Source organism: Periplaneta americana, chromosome 10 (genome assembly GCF_040183065.1).
Source record: "Periplaneta americana isolate PAMFEO1 chromosome 10, P.americana_PAMFEO1_priV1, whole genome shotgun sequence".
Classification (NCBI taxonomy): domain Eukaryota; kingdom Metazoa; phylum Arthropoda; class Insecta; order Blattodea; family Blattidae; genus Periplaneta; species Periplaneta americana.
The window spans coordinates 35408926-35434516 of NC_091126.1; the positions used below are offsets into that span (position 1 = coordinate 35408926).

At 34.6% G+C, this 25591-nt stretch overlaps 1 protein-coding gene across 6 annotated transcripts in view; it reads left to right on the forward strand.

The window, feature by feature from the left end:
- The window catches only part of LOC138707595 (KICSTOR complex protein SZT2-like), a 216067-nt gene that overhangs the window by 136115 nt on the left and 54361 nt on the right, over positions 1 to 25591 (forward strand). For all 6 annotated transcript variants that reach the window (XM_069837210.1, XM_069837216.1, XM_069837211.1 and 3 more), the window contains exons 29-38: positions 2283 to 2385; positions 4516 to 4701; positions 5245 to 5509; positions 7706 to 7919; positions 9382 to 9695; positions 15903 to 16050; positions 18854 to 19095; positions 22464 to 22725; positions 23434 to 23629; positions 25389 to 25572. In XM_069837210.1, the coding sequence (XP_069693311.1) occupies positions 2283 to 2385; positions 4516 to 4701; positions 5245 to 5509; positions 7706 to 7919; positions 9382 to 9695; positions 15903 to 16050; positions 18854 to 19095; positions 22464 to 22725; positions 23434 to 23629; positions 25389 to 25572 (2114 nt within the window). The remainder of the gene's footprint in view (positions 1 to 2282; positions 2386 to 4515; positions 4702 to 5244; positions 5510 to 7705; positions 7920 to 9381; positions 9696 to 15902; positions 16051 to 18853; positions 19096 to 22463; positions 22726 to 23433; positions 23630 to 25388; positions 25573 to 25591) is intronic.

Here is a 25591-nt window from a genome sequence, read left to right on the forward strand (position 1 = left end):
ACCTGGAATTTCTGAGTAACAGAGATAGTTTATATGCATAGTAGTTTTGTACATATGTCCCTTTGTATTGGTATACACAAAATATAAGTGTAATAATAAATTTTTTAGTTATATTAAGCAAAGGAATAATTTTTTTATTAATTATGTCCAACAGATTTAGTAAATAATCGTTATGATGACTTTACTGTAATATGCATGAAAAGGTTGTTCATGTGCCCACAGGGTCATTTTCGACCCACGGTTAAATGGGCACTAATGATTATGTAAGCAGGGATTTTGCATTGCCATTCTCTTACTATGACCACAGTCTACTATATACAGTCGCGAAGCTCAATATGTAGTAAAAATGCAAACATGGGTAGTTGCCCACCACTAGAATCGCTACTATCGCCTCATCATCGCAGATCTCTCGCCTAGCAGATGACAAACACTTTCGTTGTCGTGTTCTTTTGGAAAAATTAACACCTTCCTTCCATTATTGAAATATTAAATGCATAAAGTTAATTTATTATTTTAATGAAGTATATTAAATTCCACCATAAACTCGAAGATACCTGCAAGAAATAGGTTAATATTATTTTTGTTTGTGCAAAACGAACTGAAATTTACTATAATAGCTTCACTCATTCAAGATTATAGCGATAATTAACTATGAAACCAATAAATATTAATTTGCATTTCCCTTTACAACAATAATAATGGAAATATGAATTAATGGAGTAACTTACATGTACCGGTACTTGTAGTGTAAGCTTACGTAGTTAACAAAGTGGGATGAGGTTAAGCAATAATAATCACACCAGAATTGGAAATAAAACGTGATCAATGAATTTTATTGTAACGGACTTTTTCTACGTCTCTAGTAAAGTAACAAATAAAAATAACAACAAAATTAACAGCTATAATTAAAAACATGTCCTTTGAAAAAAAAAAGTAGGCCTAAGCAATAATAATCCCACCAGAATTGAAAATAAAACGTGATCAATAAATTTCATTAAAACAAACTTAATTTTTCTACGTCTTTAGTAAAATAACACATAAAAATAATAACAAAATTAATAGCTACAATTAAAAATATATCCTCTGAAAAAAAAAGTAGACCTACCTTTATTTCTCTGGAAATTTAGCAGCCTAAGTGACAGAACTTTAACCGGTATCTAACGTCCTTTCGGTTAGACTGAAACATTTCATTGTGAAATTTAAGGATATAATGTATTCTAACAGTCACAAAGAACTTCAAAATTAAGAGTTTTGTTTCTGCACAGCATTCTTGTGGAAACCTAGGAACCTTTCTGAATCTTTCGGAAATCGGAAAAAGGATAACTCTGGCCTCTTTCTCTTACTGTTGCTACAATTTATAGCACTACAAACGTCTCCTCCTTGTCCCGTATTATTATTCAAATTATTATATTTTAGCCATTAACATTTTCATTAAAACCAATAACGAACATTTCACAAGCATCAATGTGAAATACGCAACGAGCTAGCACTCGATAGAAATACGACACAGTCCAAAGTCGGCCACGGACAGTCTATTGTTTCTAGTTGCTAACCACTTGGAGCGCTTCATCACGAGATTTGCAAAAAAACACCCCAAGCTTCGCGACTGTATATAGTAGACTGTGCTATGACTAAAAGAAGCAACATTTGTGAAAATGAAGACTTTTTTTCAAAAATAAAAGTTACGGGCATATATGGGTTAAGAATGGATGTGTTGCCTCTGATGGACATTCAGTTGGGGAGGCATCACTTTGAATTTTTTTAACTCACTAGTCATTTCAAAAACATTGCCTTAAATGTCTTTTTCTATGTTTCTTTAATGTGCTTGCGACTTCAAAATTAGAAATAAAATTTTATGGTTTTATTAGCACTGTCATTTTATGCAGAAGTTCCCTTCTCTCTCTCTCAGAATTACATTGGTCTGAATTCAACTTTAGAGCGAGGTGGGCATTTCAGTATCAGTAAAACAAATATCTGATAAACGCTTTAAAGCATTTGCATTTTGTAAATGTGAAAATAAAATGAAAAGGCTCTGTTGGGAAACAACTAAATGTCGTGATGGTATGGAACACAATACAATTTAACACAGTTTTAATTTACTGCTCTTAGTTGATATTAAGAGAAAGTGACAAACTTATACAAAGCTGTAAGTTACTGAATGTAATTACTAATGTATAATTTCATATTATTCATGTAAAACTACTAGCAACGGCTACGAAAATATTGCTAGTAGTAGGTTATAAAAGCACGAGATACGAAAACTGAAATAAAACAATTTATAGACCTGCAGGAGATCGTGGAGGACCTTCACACGTACGCAGACTCAACCAACTTAATCATCTGCCAGAGTATCAACGAAAAGCAGTCACAACATCAGTGGAGAAGGTGAGACTTGCAGTATTTCATTTTTTCATTTTTGTTACGAGTTACATATATTACATATGATAAGAATTTGGTTTGGATTAAAATGACCTTAATGTATTACATTCACTTGTACTTACATAAAATTTTGCCCTTCCCAATTTTATGCTGCAATAGAATAAAATGTGACTGTAATCCTTGTTTATATTTAGAAACTTTTAAAGTATTTCACAACTTCTCTAAATCATATTGTTGTTGTTATCTAATGCTGGGCTTTGGCAACGAAGCCATTAGCGTTTCTCTAAATCATTAAAATTATCATTTTCTAAAAGTGTTTTGAGTGAAATTGTCACTCTCATTGACTCTAATATCTCAACAGTTGCCTAAATTCGATTTGTACATTACCATAACTTGGAAACAGGTTGAAATGGGTTATTTCTGAAACAGAAAACTAATTGTTGGCATTTACTTAAGGTTAGGTTCTGCACACTTAAATTTTGGCAGTGAGAACGTTCAGAGTGAAAAGGAAAGAAATATAATAATAATAATAATAATAATTATTATTATTATTATTATTATTATTATTATTATTATTGAATATAGGACTACACTGTAAGGTAATTGACTAGGATACAGCCAAGCTATCCTTTGAATGGCACACAAATGTTGCAATAGGAAAAGAATATATTAAATTGAAGTTAATTTATGAGACGAAGTTAGGAATCATGCTTTCTACGAAATAAAAATTTAATTTGAAAATTCTTTATTGCCATTCATTCCATTCCATTCATTTATTCCATTCATTTATTTTATTCCATAAATCTTACATTAGCAACGAAGCTTTAAGATGTGGAACAAGTCAAAATTTTACAATATTACAATTACAATTTTTACAAATTTTTATAGTTTTACAATTTAGTAATTTTCTATAATTTTTACAATTTTTTGCAATATTTTACAATATTTTGGCGAGATGTAGTGAGATGAGGTGAGGTCCGAGGATTTGCCAAAATATTACCTGGCATTTGCCTTTTGGTTGGGAAAAACCTCGGAAAACCCCAACCAGGTAATCAAATCAAAGGGGTTGATGCCAAGGACTCGCCATAGACCATCTGGCTTCAGTCCCACGGCTTTGGAAAACCTCGGAAGAAACCAAAGACCAAAGGGGGATCCAACCCAAGCCTGAACGCAGCTCCGGATCAGCAGCCCAGCGAGTCTGCCAGCTGAGCTACATCAATGGCTCTACTAAAAGTATAAAATACATAGCCAATCAGATTATTAAATTTACAAATGCAAACGATCATTCATCAGTTGAGCTATATGTATAATACAAAACAAGTAAGTTAATTAAATTTAAGGCATAAACAATTCAACCAGTTGTGATATACAGAAATTGATAATACATATTGTGCAAACTACTTCAAATTACAAACACCAACAATTTATCAATAGAGCTATATAGATCACTATTCAATTTAAAGCATATACAATTCATCGGCCAAAATTATATATATATATACAATACAAAGTAGCATACTTTCATTAAGCTGTACAAATTTGTGCAATTAATATCAAGTAGATTAATTCAATTTATAATCATAAACAATTCATCAATTGAGCTATAACTTACAGACTACCATTCAATTTACAGTAGGCCTATATACAATTCATCAGTAGAGCTACACAGACTAGTAATCATTTTAAAAGCATATACAATTCATCAGCCAAACCATACAAAACATATACAATCAAATTAGTTCAATTTACAAACTTATTTTCGTTAAGCTATACAAAATTGTACAATTCATATGAAGTAGATTAATTCAATTTATAAGCTTAAACAATTCATCAGCTGACCTATACAGTATACTGTTCAAAATATTTGATATTTTTTCTCTTACTTAGCACCAGTTTAATGTTTTGTCAAGGAAAATTTAATAGGCCTACACTTTAATTTTACGATAAATTCACAACTAATTGGACTATAACTGGTACAGTAGATACGTAAAATTTTGGGTCAAACAGGAAGTTTTATTTTACTCAGTTACAGCACCTTACTGAAGTTAAGTGACCATGATATTAAAGAACTTCTCTTTATGACTACCGGTACTTTTAATATAAACTTATAAATGTATACTATTCCTCCTATTGCAGATTGAATGGCTCATGAGAGACGAGATTGCAGCCTTCCTGCTTGACACATTTCCATTAGACAAGAACACATTGTCATTTGTTGCTAATCATGTTGCCAATTCACCAGACCGCCCAAGTTGCTTGTTAGAGCGTGTCCCACTACAGTTTGTTTATGGCCCGGAACAGAGCCTTGAGCGCTTCTTGCAGGTTAGTTTCAGTGTTTTTGTGTATTTTTACTTTCATTATATGAAGTTAATTCACAGTAATATTTAATTCTATATCCATGTTCAATTAAAATAGTAATATATGTATTTTATCTGTTTCATTTTGATGTTATGTTTAACATTTTTTATATTACTTACTCCTTACAAAAACTAAGGAGAAGGTATTGTCGTGCGCCAGTCTATGTTGACATCCATCTGTCATGTCATCAAGACGGAGAGAGGAAACGGGAGTGACAGGCCAAGAGGGTCGAAGCTTAAGGGAATGTGTTGTGAGGTTATGATGAAGATAAGGGAAGACTGTTTTAAATATTTCTTTAACAACAAAAAAAGGTCATATTTTCCCCTGATTCTGGAGGTAGGGGAAACAGTGTTGTGATAGAAATTTGTAATTTATGAATTTGTCCTGGGACTCCGGTGTGGGGAGAATTACAATGGATGATAGTAATGTAGAATTTGTGCAAAAATGGAGAGATTGTCACCTTTCTGCGTGTATAGACAAACTATTATTTTTCTGTGTTTTATATAGGACTTCCAGAATCTGAGCCTGAATGGTTATCACTTACGGCAAGAAGATCATCTGTACTACCTAGTTCGTGATAAACATTCTGCTTCTGGCTCTGCATCGGCATCAGCTTCTGATCCTGTAACTGGTGTAGTAATACGCAAGAAGAGTGGGTCCGTGTTGATTCCTCCTTTGGGAATGAAGCTGCAGCCAATATATCAACCAGGCCACATGGCAGACCACACAGAACTCTGGACTGACATCGGTCGTCCACCAACAACTGCTTCCAGTAAATAACATTGCTTTTCACATAGTATAAAGTAAGAGAGTTAGTAACTCAGCCTGTATATCTGTAGTCAACTCTGAACTAACATCGGTTGTCCATCAACTGCTTCTACTAAGTGGCTTTGCTTTTCACTTCATATGAAATAAGATTTAGCAGCTTTGTCTTTGTGTACGTGCACCCAAACACACATGAATTTTCCTTTTGTGTTCTGTGAACAGTAATTTTACAATAATATTTTACCACCCAATCATATTTCTATATCTATTGGTAGATTATAATTATATTTGGTAGCAGTTTCAACCAGGATTGCCAGATATTTTTTCTGAGCAGAATCGGGATATGAGGAGCTAACTTAATTTAATTTATCATGAATGTGTCGTTTATGATTTCATTTTAGTCATTCATTTTTTTGTTACAGTTATATAATATATTCGTTCTGAAAAGAAATTTTAAAATGTTACATTTGTTGGGACTGCTAATGGCTTCATTGCCAAATGCCAGGCACTAGACAACTACAACATTTGTTGGGATGAAATTTATGCATATTTAAAGGACAAAACTAAAATTCTTTCTATCATTTATTATCATAATACTCTTAAATTGCAAGTAAAGCGATAGGTTTGGAAGTAAATCCCAAAAAGACAAAGTATATGATTATGTCTCGTGACCAGAATATTGTACGAAATGGAAATATAAAAATTGGAGATTTATCCTTCGAAGTGGTGGAAAAATTCAAATATCTTGGAGCAACAGTAACAAATATAAATGACACTCAGGAAGAAATTAAACGCAGAATAAATATGGGAAATGTGTGTTATTATTCGGTTGAGAAGCTTTTATCATCTAGTCTGCTGTCAAAAAATCTGAAAGTTAGAATTTATAAAACAGTTATATTACCGGTTGTTCTGTATGGTTGTGAAACTTGGACTCTCACTCTGAGAGAGGAACATAGATTAAGGGTGTTTGAGAATAAGGTGCTTAGGAAAATATTTGGGGCTAAGAGGGATGAAGTTACAGGAGAATGGAGAAAGTTACACAACGCAGAACTGCACGCATTGTATTCTTCACCTGACATAATTAGGAACATTAAATCCAGACGTTTGAGATGGGCAGGGCATGTAGCACGTATGGGCGAATCCTGAAATGCATATAGAGTGTTAGTTGGGAGACCGGAGGGAAAAAGACCTTTGGGGAGGCCGAGACGTAGATGGGAGGATAATATTAAAATGGATTTGAGGGAGGTGGGATATGATGATAGAGACTGGATTAATCTTGCACAGGATAGGGACCGATGGCGGGCTTATGTGAGGGCGGCAATGAACCTTCGGGTTCCTTAAAAGCCATTTGTAAGTAAGTAAGTAAATACTCTTAAATTGACTGAGCATATTCTATCTTTGGAAGGAAGCAAAAACGACCAAAATTGTATCAAGTTTTTTTTGTTTGAAATATCTCAAAGAATAACTCCCTGAAATTAATTACATTACTTACAGTTCACCCTATATATTTATGATTCTGTACATGACATATTTAAAAGACAGCTATCAAGGTAATAAGATTAGACATTCCTGAAATAAATCTGTGGTTTAGTGCGAGAATCCTGTAATCCCAAAAAAGTTAGATAATGTTATTAATATATAACTAAACTTTTTATTTATTATACTCCACAGTTTGACTATTGTTTTGACCTAAGTATCCACATCAGAGATAGAAGAGAGGTGAAAACATGCTGCATTACCATTACGTACAATGCTTACAGTTTTCTTTTACTTCGATTTTTTTTTTTCAGAACAATCTATTTGAGGGTTACAGGGCTCTTACATTGAACCACAAAACAACATAACATAAACAATTAAGTCAGTAAAGTTCACAGTAAATTTTCTTTAAATTTTAAAACTTATTAGGATTTACAGAACTGTTTGTTCAAGACACTGACACAAGACATAAAACTATTTAACTATTGTGTTTTGTTACCAGGCAGAAAGGACGCACGAAATTAAAATCCTAAAGCAGTTTTTTCTGTATCGGAAATGTTGATAACTTACATATTCATATTAATGTGTATCAGAATCTGGAAACCTTATTCGTCTCCCCCCAGTATTATAGTTTTTATCCTTCTTGGTGAATTTAGGAATTATAAGCAAAGAGTTATTTTTTACTTCCCAGTGAGTAGTATTAATGACTGTAATATTTCTTTTGCAGGTGAGGACAATGTCCCTATGAATGAAAACTTTCGTCCGGTTGTAGGATCTGGTGGTGATGTACAAGCTGATGACAGTGATACAGATGAGGAAGCAAGACCACAAACTCAACAGAGACCTCGACTCAAGTCGAAACAAACAGCAACTTGTGCAAAACAGAAAGACACTGAGACTGAGGCTCCTTCTGTAACTCCACAGCTAGAAAATATTTTAAGGTCTCATTATTATTATACATGTAGGCTGGTGGAGCTTCCGTGAAATACATGTATTCTGTTGTTTGGGATGCGTGCATAAATTTGAGGAATCGTGAAGGTCAGATTCATTGCGTGTGTATTTTACTGGTTATGAAGAAATAATCTTAACACTTGTTTCTGTCCAGTCAAGTATAAAGTTTGTTAACAAATTTAAATATTTTTACAATCTTTTGCTTACATTTTAACTGAAAAATTCAATGAAAGAAAATGCATTCCTAATTAAACAAGCAAGAATGTGTATGTGATAAAAAGAAAAATTGGTTAACGAAAAGAATTTGCATTCTGAACGTTGCTTCTAAATATAAGAATTTATAGAAATTGGAGATAAGTGGAATGTTATACAGAGGGTTGTTTCCAATCTCTGGAAACCATTTTTGAATGACGTCATGTGCATTAGGAATCATACGAAGCTGAACTATGACTGAAAGTGACAGACCAGTAGTGAGTGATTTCATAGTCAGAGTGCATGGTGTCTCACAGCAGCAATGTCCAAGAAAATTGAGCCTTTTTGGGAAGTATACATTACGACTCTTTCCGATGCCAAGTACAGATAAGTGAAAATAATATAAGCTTGCAAGAAACGTGGTTTCGTTATTTCCAAGAATGACATTTTCTGCATACTTAATAAGACTGGTAAAGCTCGGATGGGATTAATTTATATCATTGCAGGGAAGTGGATTTGCTTGCTTTTTCCCCTGTGGAATTAATTCCCTCCGAGCTTTGCGAGTCTTATTAAGTACACAGAAGATGTCTTTCTTGGAAATAACGAAACTACGTTATTTGCAGGCTCCTATGGATTTTGACGTAACTGTACTTGGCATCGAAAATGGTTGTAATGTACCGCTCCCAAAAAGGCTCGATTTTCTTGGTAATTGCTGCTGTGAGACACCGTGCACTCTATGAGATTACTCACTACTGGTCTGTCACCTTTCGCCACAGTGTTCAACTGTTGTGTGACTCCTGACGCACATGACATCATTCAAATTCGTTTCCAGAGATCGGAAACAACCCTCTGTATATTAGAAATGTTATGTACAAAGCAATTTTATTCATGTCAAGCTTAGAACTTTGCATATTTTTAAAGCGGGGATAGACACAGTTAAGATGACAATATTGCCAAAACTTGCAGGTGGAACTTGGTTGTCTGTTTATGATGTGCAGGTGTTTGAAAGATTACTTACAACTTTAAATAGCAAATATTTGTGCGGAACATATGAACATAAACACGTAGCAGCATCAACATTAATGATGATGATGATAATAATAATAATAATAATATGGCTCAATTTAGAAAGTTGTATTATGTAGTAAAATACGAAACACTTAAATGTAAGAGTTATTTATACTGGTGATCAGGCAGAATTGTTTGAAACATAGAACTCTTCATGTTTCATTTCTCCTACAGTTGATTCTTATTTTGTAGGAATACATCTGGTAGCGATGAGAAACCTGGATTAGACCAGAGTCCGTTAGAGGCTCCAAGCCCTAGTCCTCATGAGTTCCACAGTCCTTATGACGTCTCTGGGCTGAGTCCTGCTGGAGGCATTAAACACAGCCAGAGCTATGGTTTTAGTGATGTAGGAGGAGAAAGGGAGAGTGAAAAAATATCAACACGAGAGGTGTCTCCAACTCGGTGGTGTGCAGTCACTGCATGGCAACGTAAACAGCAACAAGGAACTCCTGGTCACCGAAGTGAAGTGTCCAGCATTGTGGAAAGCGCACTGGGCACTGAAGATGGTACGTTGCAGGCATTTCTATAATATTAAAACTTGAGTTGTGCTCATTGGCATAATGTTTGCCATGCCAAGTGCAATGGATTTCCCGAACGAAAAGAATTCGAAGTACTGCTTCTAGGAGGGAAGCAAAGTTGAAATCCATTACCAGGTACAAGTACCTATCATCTAACCTCCTGTGTATCATTTGGTAAATGAAAGTAGAAACAAAGTAAACATTTCTCCATTAGTCATAATTCTCATTATCATCTTATGGACAGTTCTGTCAAACTAGCAAATATTTTAGTTCAGCATATCTGGAAGTAATCAATCTGTTAACTATTTTAATTTTAGTATTCCAAGCAGAGTTGCAGAGTAATGTATTACTAGTAACAGTTACTTTTTAAAAGTAATGCTCAGTAAGGTTATTATTTAAATGAAATAACTGTAACGACATTGCTCTCATCAGTAACAAAGTAACAAAAATATTTTTGTTGCTTGTAATATATTTTGTTATAAGAGTCTCAGAGAGTATAATACCGGCCTTGTTTGTAATAATAATGTCACAAGTTATTTTCAATTATTTCAACAATGAGTACATTAATAATGCATTTCTCACTTGCTCTAGGCCCTCTCATATCCACTCAGTTCGTTACAACTGTATTTTCACCATCCCCTCTTCCTTCTCCCCACCCTATAGGTCACTCATTCGTGTTCTGAATCCTTGTCTTTCGTAAGTCAGCTGCGCAACAATAATGTCTTGCTTACTTACTTATCAGCATTTAAGGAACCTGGAGGTTCATTGCCGCCCTCACATAAGCCCGCCATTGATCCCTATCCTAAGCAAGATTAATCCAGTCTCTACCATCATATCCCACCTCCCTCAAATCCATTTTAATATTATCTTCCCATCTACGTCTCGGCCTCCCCAAAGGTCTTTTTCTCTTTGGCCTGCCAACTAACACTCTATATGCATTTCTGGATTCGCCCATTGTGCTACATGCCCTACTCATCTCAAGCATCTGGATTTAATGTCCCTAATTATGTCAGGTGAAGAATACAATGTGTGCAGCTCTGCGTTGTGTAACTTTCTCCATTCTCCTGTAACTTCATCCCTCTTAGCCCCAAATATTTTCCTAAGAACCTTATTCTCAAACACCCTTAATCTCTGTTCCTCTCTCAAAGTGAGAATGGGATAATTTTAAATAACCGTGCATATCCTGAAATGTGCCTTAGAAATAAACCAAAAGTATAATCTCTTATGAATACTGCATTCACGCCTTGTCAATTATATTCCATTTATATGTTCTTTATTTGAAAAATTTTATACGCAATAATGAGTATACTGCATTCATTTAATTGGAGAATAACATCTAATCTCTGATGTTGTACAGTAGCATGCAAATTAATCCGAACACGACATATTTTTACATTTTCTGTCATTGTTGGCCTCACAGCTGCTCATACCGCTTTAATTGACATCTGTAGTACATGTAATTCCATTGTTGAAGGTCTGTCATTATTTTTTTTATAATATGTGACATTTTGCCTATCGTTTTGTACTTATAAGCATTTCAGTTGTGTTGAAGACTTAATACTGCAATCCTGTGTACATTCTGTCGTCTTCACAAATGGATACAACTCCACGAACATGGTCTAAAATTATAACATTAGCAGAGGATTCTTCTATGACACAGAGGCAAATTGCTGCAGAATGTCACATCGGTTTGGCTATTGTTAATTCGATCATAAAACGATACAGGGAGACTGGATCCATCACATCCCAGAAAAAAGGAAACTGTGGCCGGAAAAGGAAGACTTCACCTCCAGATGATCGTTTAATTGTCAGGAAAAGTAAATTAAATCCTAGACTATCTGCTGTCAACTTAACCCGCGAGTTAATGGCTACCACTGGGGCGAATATTCACGTCACAACAGTGCGGCGTAGGCTTTTGGAAGCTGGATGAAGGGCTCATAAGCCCATTAAGAAGCAACTGCTAACCCCTGTTATGTGCAAAAAACGCTTAATGTGGGCAAAATTACATCAACACTGGACAGTGAATGACTGGAAGAATGCACTTTTTTCTGATGAGTCTCATTTCGAGGTCCACAGCCACCGTGTTTCTTATGTACGGAAAGGATCCGAAAAAGTAACAGCAGCTCATCTCCAACAAGCACCCAAATACCCCCCTAAAGTAATGTTTTGGGGTTGTTTTACACATGAAGGGCCTGGAGCATTAATACCTATCAAGGGAATGATGAATTCTGACAAATATATTCACTTATTGGAAACCAGAATCGTACCCCAGCTGCAAAAATCATTTCTGGATGGCAGAGGTGTGTTCCAACAAGACCTGGCACCATGCCATACGTCTTGAAAAACTACAGAATTCTTCAACAAGAAGAATATTCAGGTACTCCCCTGGCCAGGCAACTCACCCGACATCAACCCCATTGAGAACTTGTGGTCAATTTGCAAAAGAAGAATGCAAAAAATGGATTGTTCTACTAAGGAGAAGATGATTTCTGCCCTCATTGGTGTATGGTTTCGCGATGAAGAAATGAAGAAAATTTTTGTGGGAAATTAGTGGAATCCATGCCAAATCGTCTCAGAGCTATTATTAGGAACAAGGGATGCCACATAGATTACTGAGGTATGTCTTAGATCCTTTTTTTATCCCGTTTGAGTGTTTTTGCATAAGTAATTACGTTGTTCGGATTAATTTGCACGCTACTGTATGTGTTGTATTTATTTCCTCCTTGAAAACTAAATCAGTGTGTTTTCCTCAAAATTGTGTCCCTTGCACATCTGAAATTATTCAGTATGGGAGGTTTTGAAATGAACACACAGTTTATGTCGTCTTTGTCAATGTGGCAGAAATTACAAAACAAATATTCTAAAACATGAGGATGTTAAATAAAATTTGCTCTGATGGTGGACAACACATTCAGCACTGTTGACTTCAATGGTGACCTTCATTGTTATGTTGTTTCTGATTATCAGTGTAATTAAAAAAGGTCCCCAATAGTCTCTGTTGTTCTGAAACTACAATATCGTCGATAGAGAATCATGGAAGTCAATGCTGACACACATCAGTACAGTCAGTTGCTCCTTTACTCAACTTTCCACCATGGCATTTATTGGTCCTGTGGATGAGTGATTTGTTAGGCATAAGTCAAAAGGACAGACCAATCTCATCAGCATTAGTTTATAAATGTTGCGAGGTTCATATCCCACTAGAAGCCCTATGGTGGTGGTATGCAAGATACAGGTAGTTTTATTTATTCATGCTTTACGGAAAACTTTTCAGGAATAAAAATTGAATTCTTGCAATGTACAATTTAGACATATTTTATGTCTTTGTAATGTAATGTTTCGGAATGTAAATCACTAAATTGATGAAAATACTCTTTGTAATAGTATTTTGCTATTTTATTCTAGGGCATACCTGCACAAATAGCGCTCCTTTGGAGCGGGAGAGACGTGTTTTCCGCTCACCGAAACGGAGAGGAAGATACGTCAGAATGACATAGACTTGGTATAGGTAGAGGAGGGGGAAACGACCACTCAGTTATTTAGTGGAGTGCAGTGTGTAGGCCTATTCTCAGTAACTGTTTGACGTTGCTTACCTACTGTTACAGTACAGTATGGAGGAATCTAAAAGACGGAACATAACATTTAACATTTAATGATTTACAGCTCGAACTTATTGACCTTCAATGTGACCTAAGGGCGAAAGATCGTTTGAATAATACTACTAGCCTGGTTGAGTTTTACAAGACTAAACATTAGCAATAATATCCACGACTATACAGGCTGGCTGTGAAAATGATTGCTATGTTTGGCTCAACATTTATATTTGTGAGCAACTGTTTTCTATAATCAACTTTAATAAAGGCAGACATCGAACATCCGTAATTGATGTTTCATCACGATCAGTAGGCTATTGTTCCTTTCAGCTGCCAACAGCATAGAACCTCGTTTTGATGTACTGATAAATAAAAATGTAACAAAATGATATTGTACATTTAAGTAGATAAAGAATTTCTATTTTTTCTGTAAAATAAATATTTCTTTATTAATTAATAATAGTCCAAGATAGTTTTGCAAAGACTGAATGGGAATTCATTTCATAAACACTCGTAATAGTTCTCCCTTTTGTGTATATTTTGTACGAGATAGCCCCTTCTTCCAGTCCACCCTTATACAGAGCGCAGCTGATATCTGCATTCCGCTCATGAACTGTGAGCCCGGTCGGAGAGCGCAAACCTTGTGCAGGCCTGTTCTAGAGTAACAGAAATGACAAAAGCAATATATTTATATTTTTTATTCATAAAATTCATAGTTATCGATACAAGTTATTTAGTGAAATTATTTCCTTGAATATGTTGTGTAAATAAAATTGAATAGCTGCCCAGAACAAGGTTGTAACCCTCATTTCTAATAAGTTGAATTTTTGTTAAGGATGTGCTATGTGTAATGCTTGTACTCGTATTAAAATCAGCACACATGTCTGATTGTCAACCTTGCTTTAAAAAAATTAAAAGTATGTACAGTACAATGTGTTCCCCCCCCCCTTTTTTTAAGAATTTCGTATTTGCTGGTTACAACCTTGTTGTGAGCTGCTATTCAATTGTTAATACAGTGAAACCTGTTCAAGACGGAAGTGACATGGTCCTAATTTTTTTTCCGTTGTGGACAGGTTTCCGTATTATTCAGGTGTGACATTAAAATGGAATATTTTGTCATTCATATACATGAAAAACAAAATGGCATGCCGCAAATTGCAAGAAGTACAAAATATTCCATTTAACACTCATCACAATAAATCAGCTTTCTGTCGCTTATTACGTTGGTGAATCATCTTGATTAAAATCTCATTTTCTATATAAATATTATCGTAACTCACTCATTAGTCATTAAACATTACTAAAGTTTACTAATCTCATTCTATTTAATATCTAATACTATACTCTAATACTGTACTGCATATCACTGCACATTATTAATTAATTGGACTAAGAGCCATCTATTAGAAGCCTTGAATACTGGTTTATTTAATTTCTTTCCCAGTTCGATGGCTTGCTTTGCAGAATAGATCCAGAAATTGGCTTGTTCTTTGAAAGGTCATGAAGAACTCACTCCCACAACAGTTCATTTATTTTCACATAAACAGTTGCCTTCTGGTTCCTTTTGTGTCACCATTATTGGCCGCAAGCCACTCACTCATTATGATCTTTAATTTTTAAAGTGTCACACCTGAGTTTTCCACAACTGAACTTCATCATTAATTCACATAGGCTTTGTTTCTAATTTTCCTTTATCTCGATAACTTTTACTTCATCACTTAATGTTAATGCCACATTTTATGCAACACTTTTTACCTGGAAATCACTACACTTGCGCTCTATTTAGCTACGACAGTATACAGGTGTGAAGCATTGAAAATCTTTGAAGGGACTCTTCTGCCTAGTCAACAGGGTAATAAAATTTATGACCGACAGGCCAACACACCCTCGTACCCTCTAAAATTTTGCAAAGAAAACTTGTTTTTATCTTAGTGACCTACATATTTCGTATATTCCTTGAAATTACAAGCTGTTACAAAATATAGTGTGTCCAAAATATTGTTTCCATTTTGAACAGTAGCAGGCAGTTTCCGTTTCCGCGTTGGACAGTTTCCATTTTATTCAGGAAAAATTACACATAATACATACAAATTTCGCCGGGACCAATAAATTATTCCGAAATAGACAGGATTTCGGATTATTCGGGTTCCGATTTGAACAGGTTTCACTGTAGCCTACATACTAAATTATGTTATTTTGGATGTTGTGCAGTATTGCCTTACAACTTCTACCTGCACAGGTGACACAAAATCCGCACTGTGTTTTGTATGCAAGTGCTTGCTAACTGCAATACATTCATGTTCCCAGCTTCTAGCAATCAATGGCTATCTACTGTATGTATAGCTATAACTTCTGTGATAACTGTTTCTAGGAATGTAGACATACAGATTCTTCTTACAGGGATGGTGTTTGTCTCTTTCATTGCATATTTTATATTGTCTTGAGCTTCTCTCTGTGCTCGAGGTCGTAACTAACACCTAAGATAATATGATTAAATTTTCATCACCATAATTGTGGTGAACAGAAAGACTGGAATGTAACAAAAAAAAAATTGTTTAATTTTTATTTACACAAATTATTACTTTCTACTTATTGTATTCAGGATATGAAGGATATGCAGGGGATAGCAGTGACTCTGCAGATGAATGTGATTGGCTCCAAGATCTAGATATGCGACGGCCATCCTTGCCAAATTTCTGGCTAATTATGAAAGTGGATCAGGATGCTGTGACAATATATTTTCATTGCAGGTATGTTACAAAATACATTGAAAATATATCTGAATTATGATTCAAGTGCTTTACAAAATTTACTTGCTATGATAAAGGATTCTCCTTTTGTATCGGTGAGTTTTTCTTTTGATCTGACAGACTACCAATAGCTATCCCAAATTAAACTGTTTCTTAGTTGAAAGGAGAAAAGTTTTTAGGGCTATCAGGCCATGGTCCGTTGGTTGTGAGACCAAATGTTTCGTTCACTGCTGCGGTGAACATCTTCAATGGTGTAGAGTACTGGTGCGGCTGGTTCTGCTGCGCGTGCCGATGACAGTCTGCGCTGATTGCATCATCGTATTTATAGTGTGTATGTGGGGGGAGGGCTTGCTGAAAGCCTACACTCGAATATATGTTTCTTAGTTTCCCTCATATTACTAACCAAATGCAGGAGAATTTCCATAAAATAAGTCAAGAGTGGCTTCCTCTCAATTGCTTCCCTATTTAGCAATTTATATTGCATCATTACATTCATGCTGAATAACATATTGATATTGGTTTCATCAGAACATTATATAATACATGAAATAGTGCTTTTACTCTAATTTAAACATTTTTATTTCTTACATCTGAGTTTGATATCTTGCCACGAAACTGTCACTAGTAGTTGAAAGAGTAATGTGATGCAAAAATTTCTTTAGAGATTTTCACAGAAATCGCATTTTCAGCATCCCTGATGACAAAAATTTTTTTCTAAACTGTTCATCAGCTTTCATTCATAATATCTATTATTCAGTTTTTCTGGGAATGATACACATGAAGTATAATAATTTTTACTAACAAATTAATGGACTTTTATTTTAAATAAAAAACTGATAATGACGCTGAACTTGAAATGTCGTCAGGTGATTCTCGTAATGATATTTGTATTTCATATAAAGAAATTGACGAATGAGACAGACGTGTTAGTATCATCTGAGAAAATTAATCCTAAGAGAAATTAATTATAATGTATGCAGAATTACTTCTGCTTTTGGTTGCAAATTTACCGAAGTTCACCTTTTAAAGAGTGAGAAGCTACAAATAGTCTATTTAACACCTTCATAAGATACAACTTTAGAAGTTGTTTCGCAAATAGAACTGGAGGCGGAAACAGAGCAGTAATTCGTTAAGAATGATGTTGATAATATAATGTACATAGTACATATAATTTACAGTGCACTCTGATAAGAACATAAACTTTCGGTTTTTTTTGTTCCTTTTTCTTTTAGTTGTACACAAAAAGTATTTTATAAAATTCCAAATTATAACTGTCTTAACTTTTATGGTTTAAGTAGATGTCATTATTTTTTTTAATTCCCATTATTATCGTTTTGTATATTTTATTTGCTTCTTAATATTACTTTCCTATTTATGGAAGTGAGTATTTAAATTTAATGGAAATTTGAAAAAAAAAAAATCAGTCGTTTATAACTAGATATAACTAGATTCTTACTATGTTACTACTTAATGAAGCTATCAGCCAACCTTAAAAAAAAAAAAAGAAATTCAAGTGGAAGTAATTTATGGACAATTCCTCTGAAATACATAGACAAAGATTTCAATTGACTGTGTTGTGGCGAGAAATAATTTCTGATTGTACAGACTCAGAAACAAACACTGAGCATGCGCAGTATGTTATGACTGGAACTTGGGAAATTCAGGTGGCTCAAATTTTGTTTCTGGGTCTGTACATGGTATGTGTGTTTCTCCGATCTCTCATATCATAAGTTTCTTCTTGTGTCATTTGAATCTTTTCCTTTTGCTCTAGTTCTGTAATGGCTTGCTTCTTCTCCTCCTCGTCCTCCTCCTCTTCCTCTCCTCCTCCTCTTCGTCCTCCTTCTCTTCTTCCTCTTAATGTTTATAGTTTATAAAAGATCATACTTTTTATCATAATTCTCATTCCACATATATCACTTCGTAATACATAGAGGCAGTTTGTTTATTAGTGCCTAATGTATGCTAGCCTCACACATTTCTTAATGTTACTCTATGTCATGTAGCCATGTTTTTTTGTTTCATCTTCATTTATTAATATCAGTAGACTTAACTTGAGAATTGTTTCCACATGGATAAAATAAAGAGGAAACAGATGTGAAATGTGTTATTAACTATCTAAAGTCTTAAATTTAAATAATTGATTAAATGGCGATCTTACTCGTGTTAATTGTGTAAGCATGTGCAGCTTACAGCTGTTTCGGTGCTTCTTCACACCATTCTCAGAGCCTACTAGATCTCGGCACCATCTCGAACTTCGCTGCCTGTTGTGTGGGTGTGTCCGATTGTTGAAAAGTGTTGAAATGTGGTGTCAAATAGTGTGTGTGTTCTGAAATTGATCTGTGTGTTGAGAATTTGATCAGGGTGTGTTTTAGTGTGTCTGTATATTTCATATTGTTCTAGTGTGTTGAGTTTTTGGTTTTTGGGTTGTATGTGTAGGATTTCCATGTCTGTATTTATGTTATTGTATGTGTGGTTAGCATTAGTTATGTGTTCGGCATATGTAGATGTATTGTGTCCTCTGGTTATTGCTTTAATGTGTTCTTTGTATCGAGTTTGGAATGATCTGCCTGTCTGTCCAATGTAGAAACTCGAAACTATTGCATTGCTTACATAATTAACACGAGTAAGATCGCCATTTAATCAATTATTTATGTTCAAGTGTTAAAAGTAGTGTACGAAAGATTCAGCATGTTCTTAAATTTGTTTAAACATTATAACAGTTGTGTTAAGAAATAAGGTAAAAAACGTTAATACATTTCTTAATATTGAGACATTTAATTTGATTTATTGCAATGCGTTATAGATGCTCTGAAGGAGAGGAGGAAGCTCCATACCGAAGCGTTCAACGCAATGTTGTAGCCAGCATCAAACGACTATGCAAGATAGTAAACCAGACAATGCTGCTACAGAACTTGCATGACACACGGATGTGTGACCTGCTGCTCGAACCAGAGGCTAGTGAAGATGTGGTATGGAAAGCTGGACCCGTCTCTGGACAAGGGTCAGCCTCTGATGCAATGCTGGCACGCACCAGATCATTAGATGGTATGTCGTGAAGTTACAATTATTTAGATTTTTCTATAACAAGTTACCTTATTTACGTGAATATAAGACGATATACAATTCGAAAGGATCTCTAGTGTTCCAATGGCTTCTGTAACATTTAATTTTTTAAGCTATCCCGGGTGATTGATTCGCAATTAGTCCAATAATAACTATGGTTCTAGAACTCAAACTCAAAAGTCAATTTCATGTAGTTTTTTTCTGTAGGTTTATGAGTAGCAAAAGCAGGAATTATACAATAGTGCATGTTATGTTTGTATAACATTCAAACACTTTAGTAGGAGTTTTGGAACTGCTTGTTGGACATAATGTTTTTTAGATCTGGTCAAATTTAGTTTTAAAATTCTCATTTGACAATTAAGTGCTATATTTGGACTTTACATATTTCATTTTAGAGAATGTTTTCTTACACAGATATGTTAACCATATACAGAAAACAGTACGAGCAAAATTCAAGCTCTTTTCACACAGTGTTTTATAGAGGTTTAAGAAAATTCCTTCATTAAATGAATCTTTATATATTTCTTTTGAAGAAAGATACAGGACTTCCAATTGAAACTGAGATAGCAAATCTTCAACGTCACAAGTGAATGGGTTTTGAAACAATCTGACCTTTCCTGAGGCTTCAGGAAAATCTTGAAACCTTTTCTAGAACTGCTTCTTTAGATTACAGATATTGTCTAAAGCAAAAGAAATTGATAATGGTGTGACACATTCATTTTTATACATCTTGATTACACCACTTTTAACACTATATCAGTTCGGCATATAAAGTTTATATTGCTTTCATTTGTTAAATACTAGGTTACGGTACCTTGTTGACTAGTTGAGGATAGCCCACAGGCTGAAACTAGTCAACAAGGTAACCTAGTATTTAACATGTGAAAGCAATATAAACTTTATATTCATTTATGCTCGACCATGCCGAAATGTAGTAATTGTACACCTGGTAGTAGCCCTTTAATGCACTTATTAAAGTACACCTATTCATTATAATTCAGTTGTTCAGCCAATGAGAAATCTCCATTGTACTGATTGCACTATTATAAAACCGCAAGTATCGATTATTCTCGGATATGCAATCGAAAGACAATTAGCGAAAAGTCACGGAGGCTGGAAATCCAATACTGTCGCAGAAGGTTATGTTCTGTTACTATAATAATTAGCGTTAATTGTAAATAATATTCAAATAAATTCAATTTGTCATCTCGTTTTTCAATGTCTAATTTAATTTCAATGTTATATCAATATTAATATTTAGTTTGCTCTCTAGATTATATCAAGGTCAATGTGGACATCTGTTCCTAAGAAAAAATCAATACTTTCGCGTCTGCGCACATCTCACAATTTACGAGCTATGCACAAGGTCACTTCTGCTCTTCGGTCACATAAGAATAGAATGAATACTTCTGAATAATTTCAAGTTAGATATATGGTCGAGCATAAAAAGTCGTATGAAACTTGACTATAATGGTAATTAAGACGCTCGTATGAAAATTATTAAACTCGCTTGCGCTCGTTTCATAAACATACTCGCGACTTAATTACTACCATTATAGGCTTGTTGCATAATGTACTATTTTATATTGAGAACAGGAAGGGAAAATGAGTGAATCAGCAGTAGTCTCTCTCTCAAATAAGATTACTTTTTTTTTTAAACTCTACCACATGTGCATACAAATCAGTAATAAGAGAACTCCCTCCCTGAAGTTAAAAATTTAGGAAATTAATATGCTAAATCAGGTCTACAAGGAAAGCTAATTTCCATATCCATAAACCATCTGAAAGAACAGCCACTGGACGATTTCTTTTCATGAATATTTCAATTTCTTTGCTGAGCTTGAAAAATTGTGCAGAACATTGGTTCTGCTAAGTCAACGAACTTCACAGTGGCAAGGAATACTGCGGTATTCAGTTTCAATTACGGCAAGAAAATTCTTAAAGTGCTAGTGTGCAAGAGCATGCGAGTAGGTGAAACAACATCCATCACATCAGACAAATCTAAAGATTGACCATATAGAGCTTGAGGATGAATTTTATTATTAAACTGCTGTACTGTATTATGAATAAAAACTAGTATATTATGTACATGTGAGTAACGTCTTTCTACGTTACTGGGTCTGACCTTTGTCCCTTTAAGATTACAGGATCAAAAACCACATAGCACTCTCACCCCCTGCATTATCCTGATTTTTACTTATGCAGAGTGCCCTCACCCTGTATAGTCCGGATAATCGGGACTCTACTGTACTGTTAGATATACTGTATATTATATTGTAGTTTGCTACCTTCTACCACCCTGTAGCCTGCAAGTTAGTCACAAAAGAGTCCCTTGAGCAGTCACTCATCATTATCAATAATTGTTATTATATTGAAAGTAAAAATTAAGTAGATAGTTTTATTTAAAAACTGTCTAAAGTTCTCCTGGGTCAAAACATGCCTCGTCTTCGGATGCTTTTGGCCTTGCATACTTCCAGGCTCTAAATTATGCATTGTAGGATGACTAAAAACATTAAAACCTGAAAAATGCTCTGCAAAACTTCTTTACACTTGTCACATAGTCAGTAGTACATAAGAAACATACACACTCGCTTTTGTATAGTAAACTGAGAAACATCCATTCCAGTCACATGGTTACTGCACAATAATTTTACCCTTCCTTTTACCGACTGCAAGACCCAGCAGCAAACTCATCTCCCTTCCATAGTTCAGTCCAGTTGGTCTATGTTATCTGTTATCTCAGGCCTTGATCTTAGCCAACATACACATCATGAGGCATGAGAGGAAAACTCGTAACACAACTGTGAGTGTAAGTGTAACTAAGCAGTAAGAAAATAAAACTAGCGCACCATATGTGTGTGTGAGTATGTATGTTTCTGTCGATCTACATATATGTATTTTTTTTAGTAAGTTATTTTACGTCATTTCGCCAACATCTTAGGTTATTTAGCGTCTGAATGATATGGAGGTGATAATGCCGGTGAAATGAGTCCGAACTCCAGCACCGATAGTTACCCAGCATTTGCTCATATTGGGTTGAGGGAAAACCTCGGAAAAAACCTCAACCAGGTAACTTGCTCTGACCGGGAATCGAACGTGGGCCACCTGGTTTCGCGGCCAGATGCGCTAACCATTACTCCACAGCTGTGGACACTTGTATGTTTATACTTTTGTATCAGTTATTAATTAAGTTAATTGGTTTATATTTATTTTCCTGGTTTATGTAATGACAGCTTATGAATTGCAGGTATTCGAAATAAAATGATTTAAAAAATGTACAGAATATTTGCGAAGAAAAAAATAGGAATTTGGAGAGCCTGTTTTCGTCTGACATGTCTCTTATATTTCAGAGAGTCATCGAGCAGATGGAGAGAACGAGACACAAGGTAGTTGCCTGGAGGCCAGCCTTAAGTTGATGCCTGGCTTCTTCTCATGTAGTGTCGTGTGGGAGGCAAATTTCAGTTTACACCCACGCCTGAAGAACTGGCCTGGCAAACTAGGCTTTTCTCGTGGCATACAGGCACTACGCACTGTTCTCAATCGCTTCTCAGTTACCAACCGAAAAAATATGTTTGTGTACCAGGACAATTCAGGAAATGTGTTCTATCTTAGGTAAGAGACTTTATGTTCATTTTAATTACAAACATGCTTGACAAATCTTTCCCATTGCAGAGAACTTTGTAAAAACCAGACCTTTGGTGAAATCAGTTGATACTCTAAAGGTATATTAAGTATAATATGTCCTAATAATATTATATAATTCTTCTTAAAATAAATTCGGCCGTTATAATGGAAAATTTGCATAGAAGGTTTTATTTTTGCTGTCAGAGTTAAGGCCATAAGGCCTTCTCTTCCACTCAACCTGCCTTAATCAATACAGTAGTGACGTACATATTTAAATTATGAATATTTACGATACACTAAAGATTCTCCAGCAATATTCTTCAGTTAAGTTTTAATGACTAGTACATAGTACTTGCATAGTTCTTTTTTCGAAAGTGGGTAATTGTGTGAAAGGGAAGGTATGGTTTAATTTTGTACTTTATATTCAAAAACCAAAACTTGCAATTTTCCGGATAATATTTTTTTAAATATCACGCACTTGCTGTCACAGTATATGTTATTCCAACAACGTGAAGTTTTCATGCACTTCATATTTATATTGCTGCCAGTTTCTTGTAAGTTACCAGTTGTAGAAATGTACCATAACTTTTGTTGCTGCCAGAGAGATGGAGACTAGGAAATTTTATGTTTATTATAACGAAAGTGTAAGAGACATACAAACAAAATTGTATACAGCCTTGTTTCCTAAACTTACAGGCTGCATGAAAATGTTCGTAGTCACAGCAAATCAACACCTCCAGGTGGAATTGGTCGTTCTGACACAGAGGACAACTTACCTGGACCTGTCTCTCGAAGCTCTTCCATTGCTTCACTCACCACTCGTAAACAGATTGGCAACACAGTGGGAATCCCGATTTCAAGTGGAGGTGTTTCTGAGGAAGCTTCTAGTCAGGTTAGGAAAGCAAATGTAATTCACCAGCAGTAGTAATGATCACCAATTCTTACAAATGGTGAAACTCTTCACCTACTATACCAGACTTAATATACCGGTATATTCACTCTCCTCAGTTGTAGTCAAAATATAGTTTATTAATTCTGTAGTTCAGTGCAAGAATCTTTTAGCCCTAAAAAAATTAGTTTTATTAATATGGATTTAAACATTTTATTTATGTTTGCTCTTATTATGACTGTTGTGTACAAATATCCACATCAAACCACAGGAGTCAATAGCATCTTATTACTACAAAAAAGAGCACTGAGGGTAATATTCGATAAAAATACCAAGGAATCATGTAGACCACTATTTCCAGAGTTAAAGGTAATGTCAGTTTACAATCTATTCATTTATAGAACCTTGATATTTCTTAGATCCAACATAGATCTTAATCAGACTAGATCAGATATACATTCCTTCAACACTAGAAATAAAGATAAATTAGATTACACAAGGTGCAGATTGAGTGTGAGCTCAAATACCTGTTTTTTTAGTGGCATAAATATATTTAATAAGCTACCATTGGAGGCGAGAAAGTTACCAATAAATAGGTTTAAGTCCTGCATACATAGATGGTTGCTGAACAGACCTTTCTATTCAGTGAATGAATTCCTGGAGTGTGATGTAAATACTGTATTTTAGAAATGTAACCCTTTCTTTATATTTTAATTGGTCTCTTTGTATTTTAATTATACCTTTTGTCCTTATATAAATGTGTTAACCTACAGCATACTCTGTTTATTTCTCAGTGTTTGTTTATTTGACTATGTATGTTTATTTGCTTATAATTATTTGTTTACTTGTCTATATTTATTTGTGCTAAGTTTGTTTGTGCATGTGTGAGTGTATGTGTGCGTGTGTATATTATCGAACCTAACAATGTCATATCCAGGCCTTGTACACTGGTTTCTGACAAACATTATTATTATTATTATTATTATTATTATTATTATTATTACTATTATTACTATTATTATTATTATTATTATTATTATTATTATTATTATTATTATTATTATTATTATTATTATTATTATTATTAAAGATAGGAGGGAGATGACAACATACTGCACTACTGTTATATACAGTCTTAGAAAAAAGTTTTGTCGCACAGATACTTTATAAGTCACAGAAAGGAGGCAGTGTGCATGATCAGATGTACAACGAAACAAAACTAATTTTATTACCTCAACTAGCCCTATTTTTGTGAACCAGATCGCTCGTCCTCTGATCATGCACACTGTCTCCTTTCTGGAACTTGTAAAGTATCTGTGCGACAAAACTTTTTTCTAAGACTATACGGTACAATGTCTACAATTTCCATTAACTTAGATTTTCTCAGAAGAAGCTATGTAAGGGTTACGGCATTCTTGCACTGAACCACAGAATTGTACAACTTATTTTGTAAATTAATAATTGCAGTATTAACGCTATAAGTTGCTCTTGGTCATATATATTTCAACCATATTCCATGCAATAATGTGAGAATGGCATTCCATTAAAAATTGTTTTTATTTTTGTATATTGTACAAAGAAAAAAGGTTTTGCCATCATTAATTTCCTTTATAAGTGGAAATTACGTGCATGGATTCCATTTATTACATGAAGGCAATATGATCTCTTTTTTGGTGACAAGTTTTTCAGAAAAAATTTAATGGCGTAAAGATACATAAAAAATATTTAAAAAATAACTAATAAATTGGTTGTGTCTGTATAGGGGGATGGGCGCCCACGAGTGCAATCCTTTGGAGAGCGAGAGTTGTATGTACAAACATCGTCCACAGGACTCAGCTCAAGTGAAGGAAATGCTGCAACCCCAACACCTTGTGTCACTCCACAACCAGTGCTGTCTCGCACAGAAGACACTGTTATCCTTAAAGTGCATGGTATTTCGGAAGCAGGTATGTACACATAGCAACT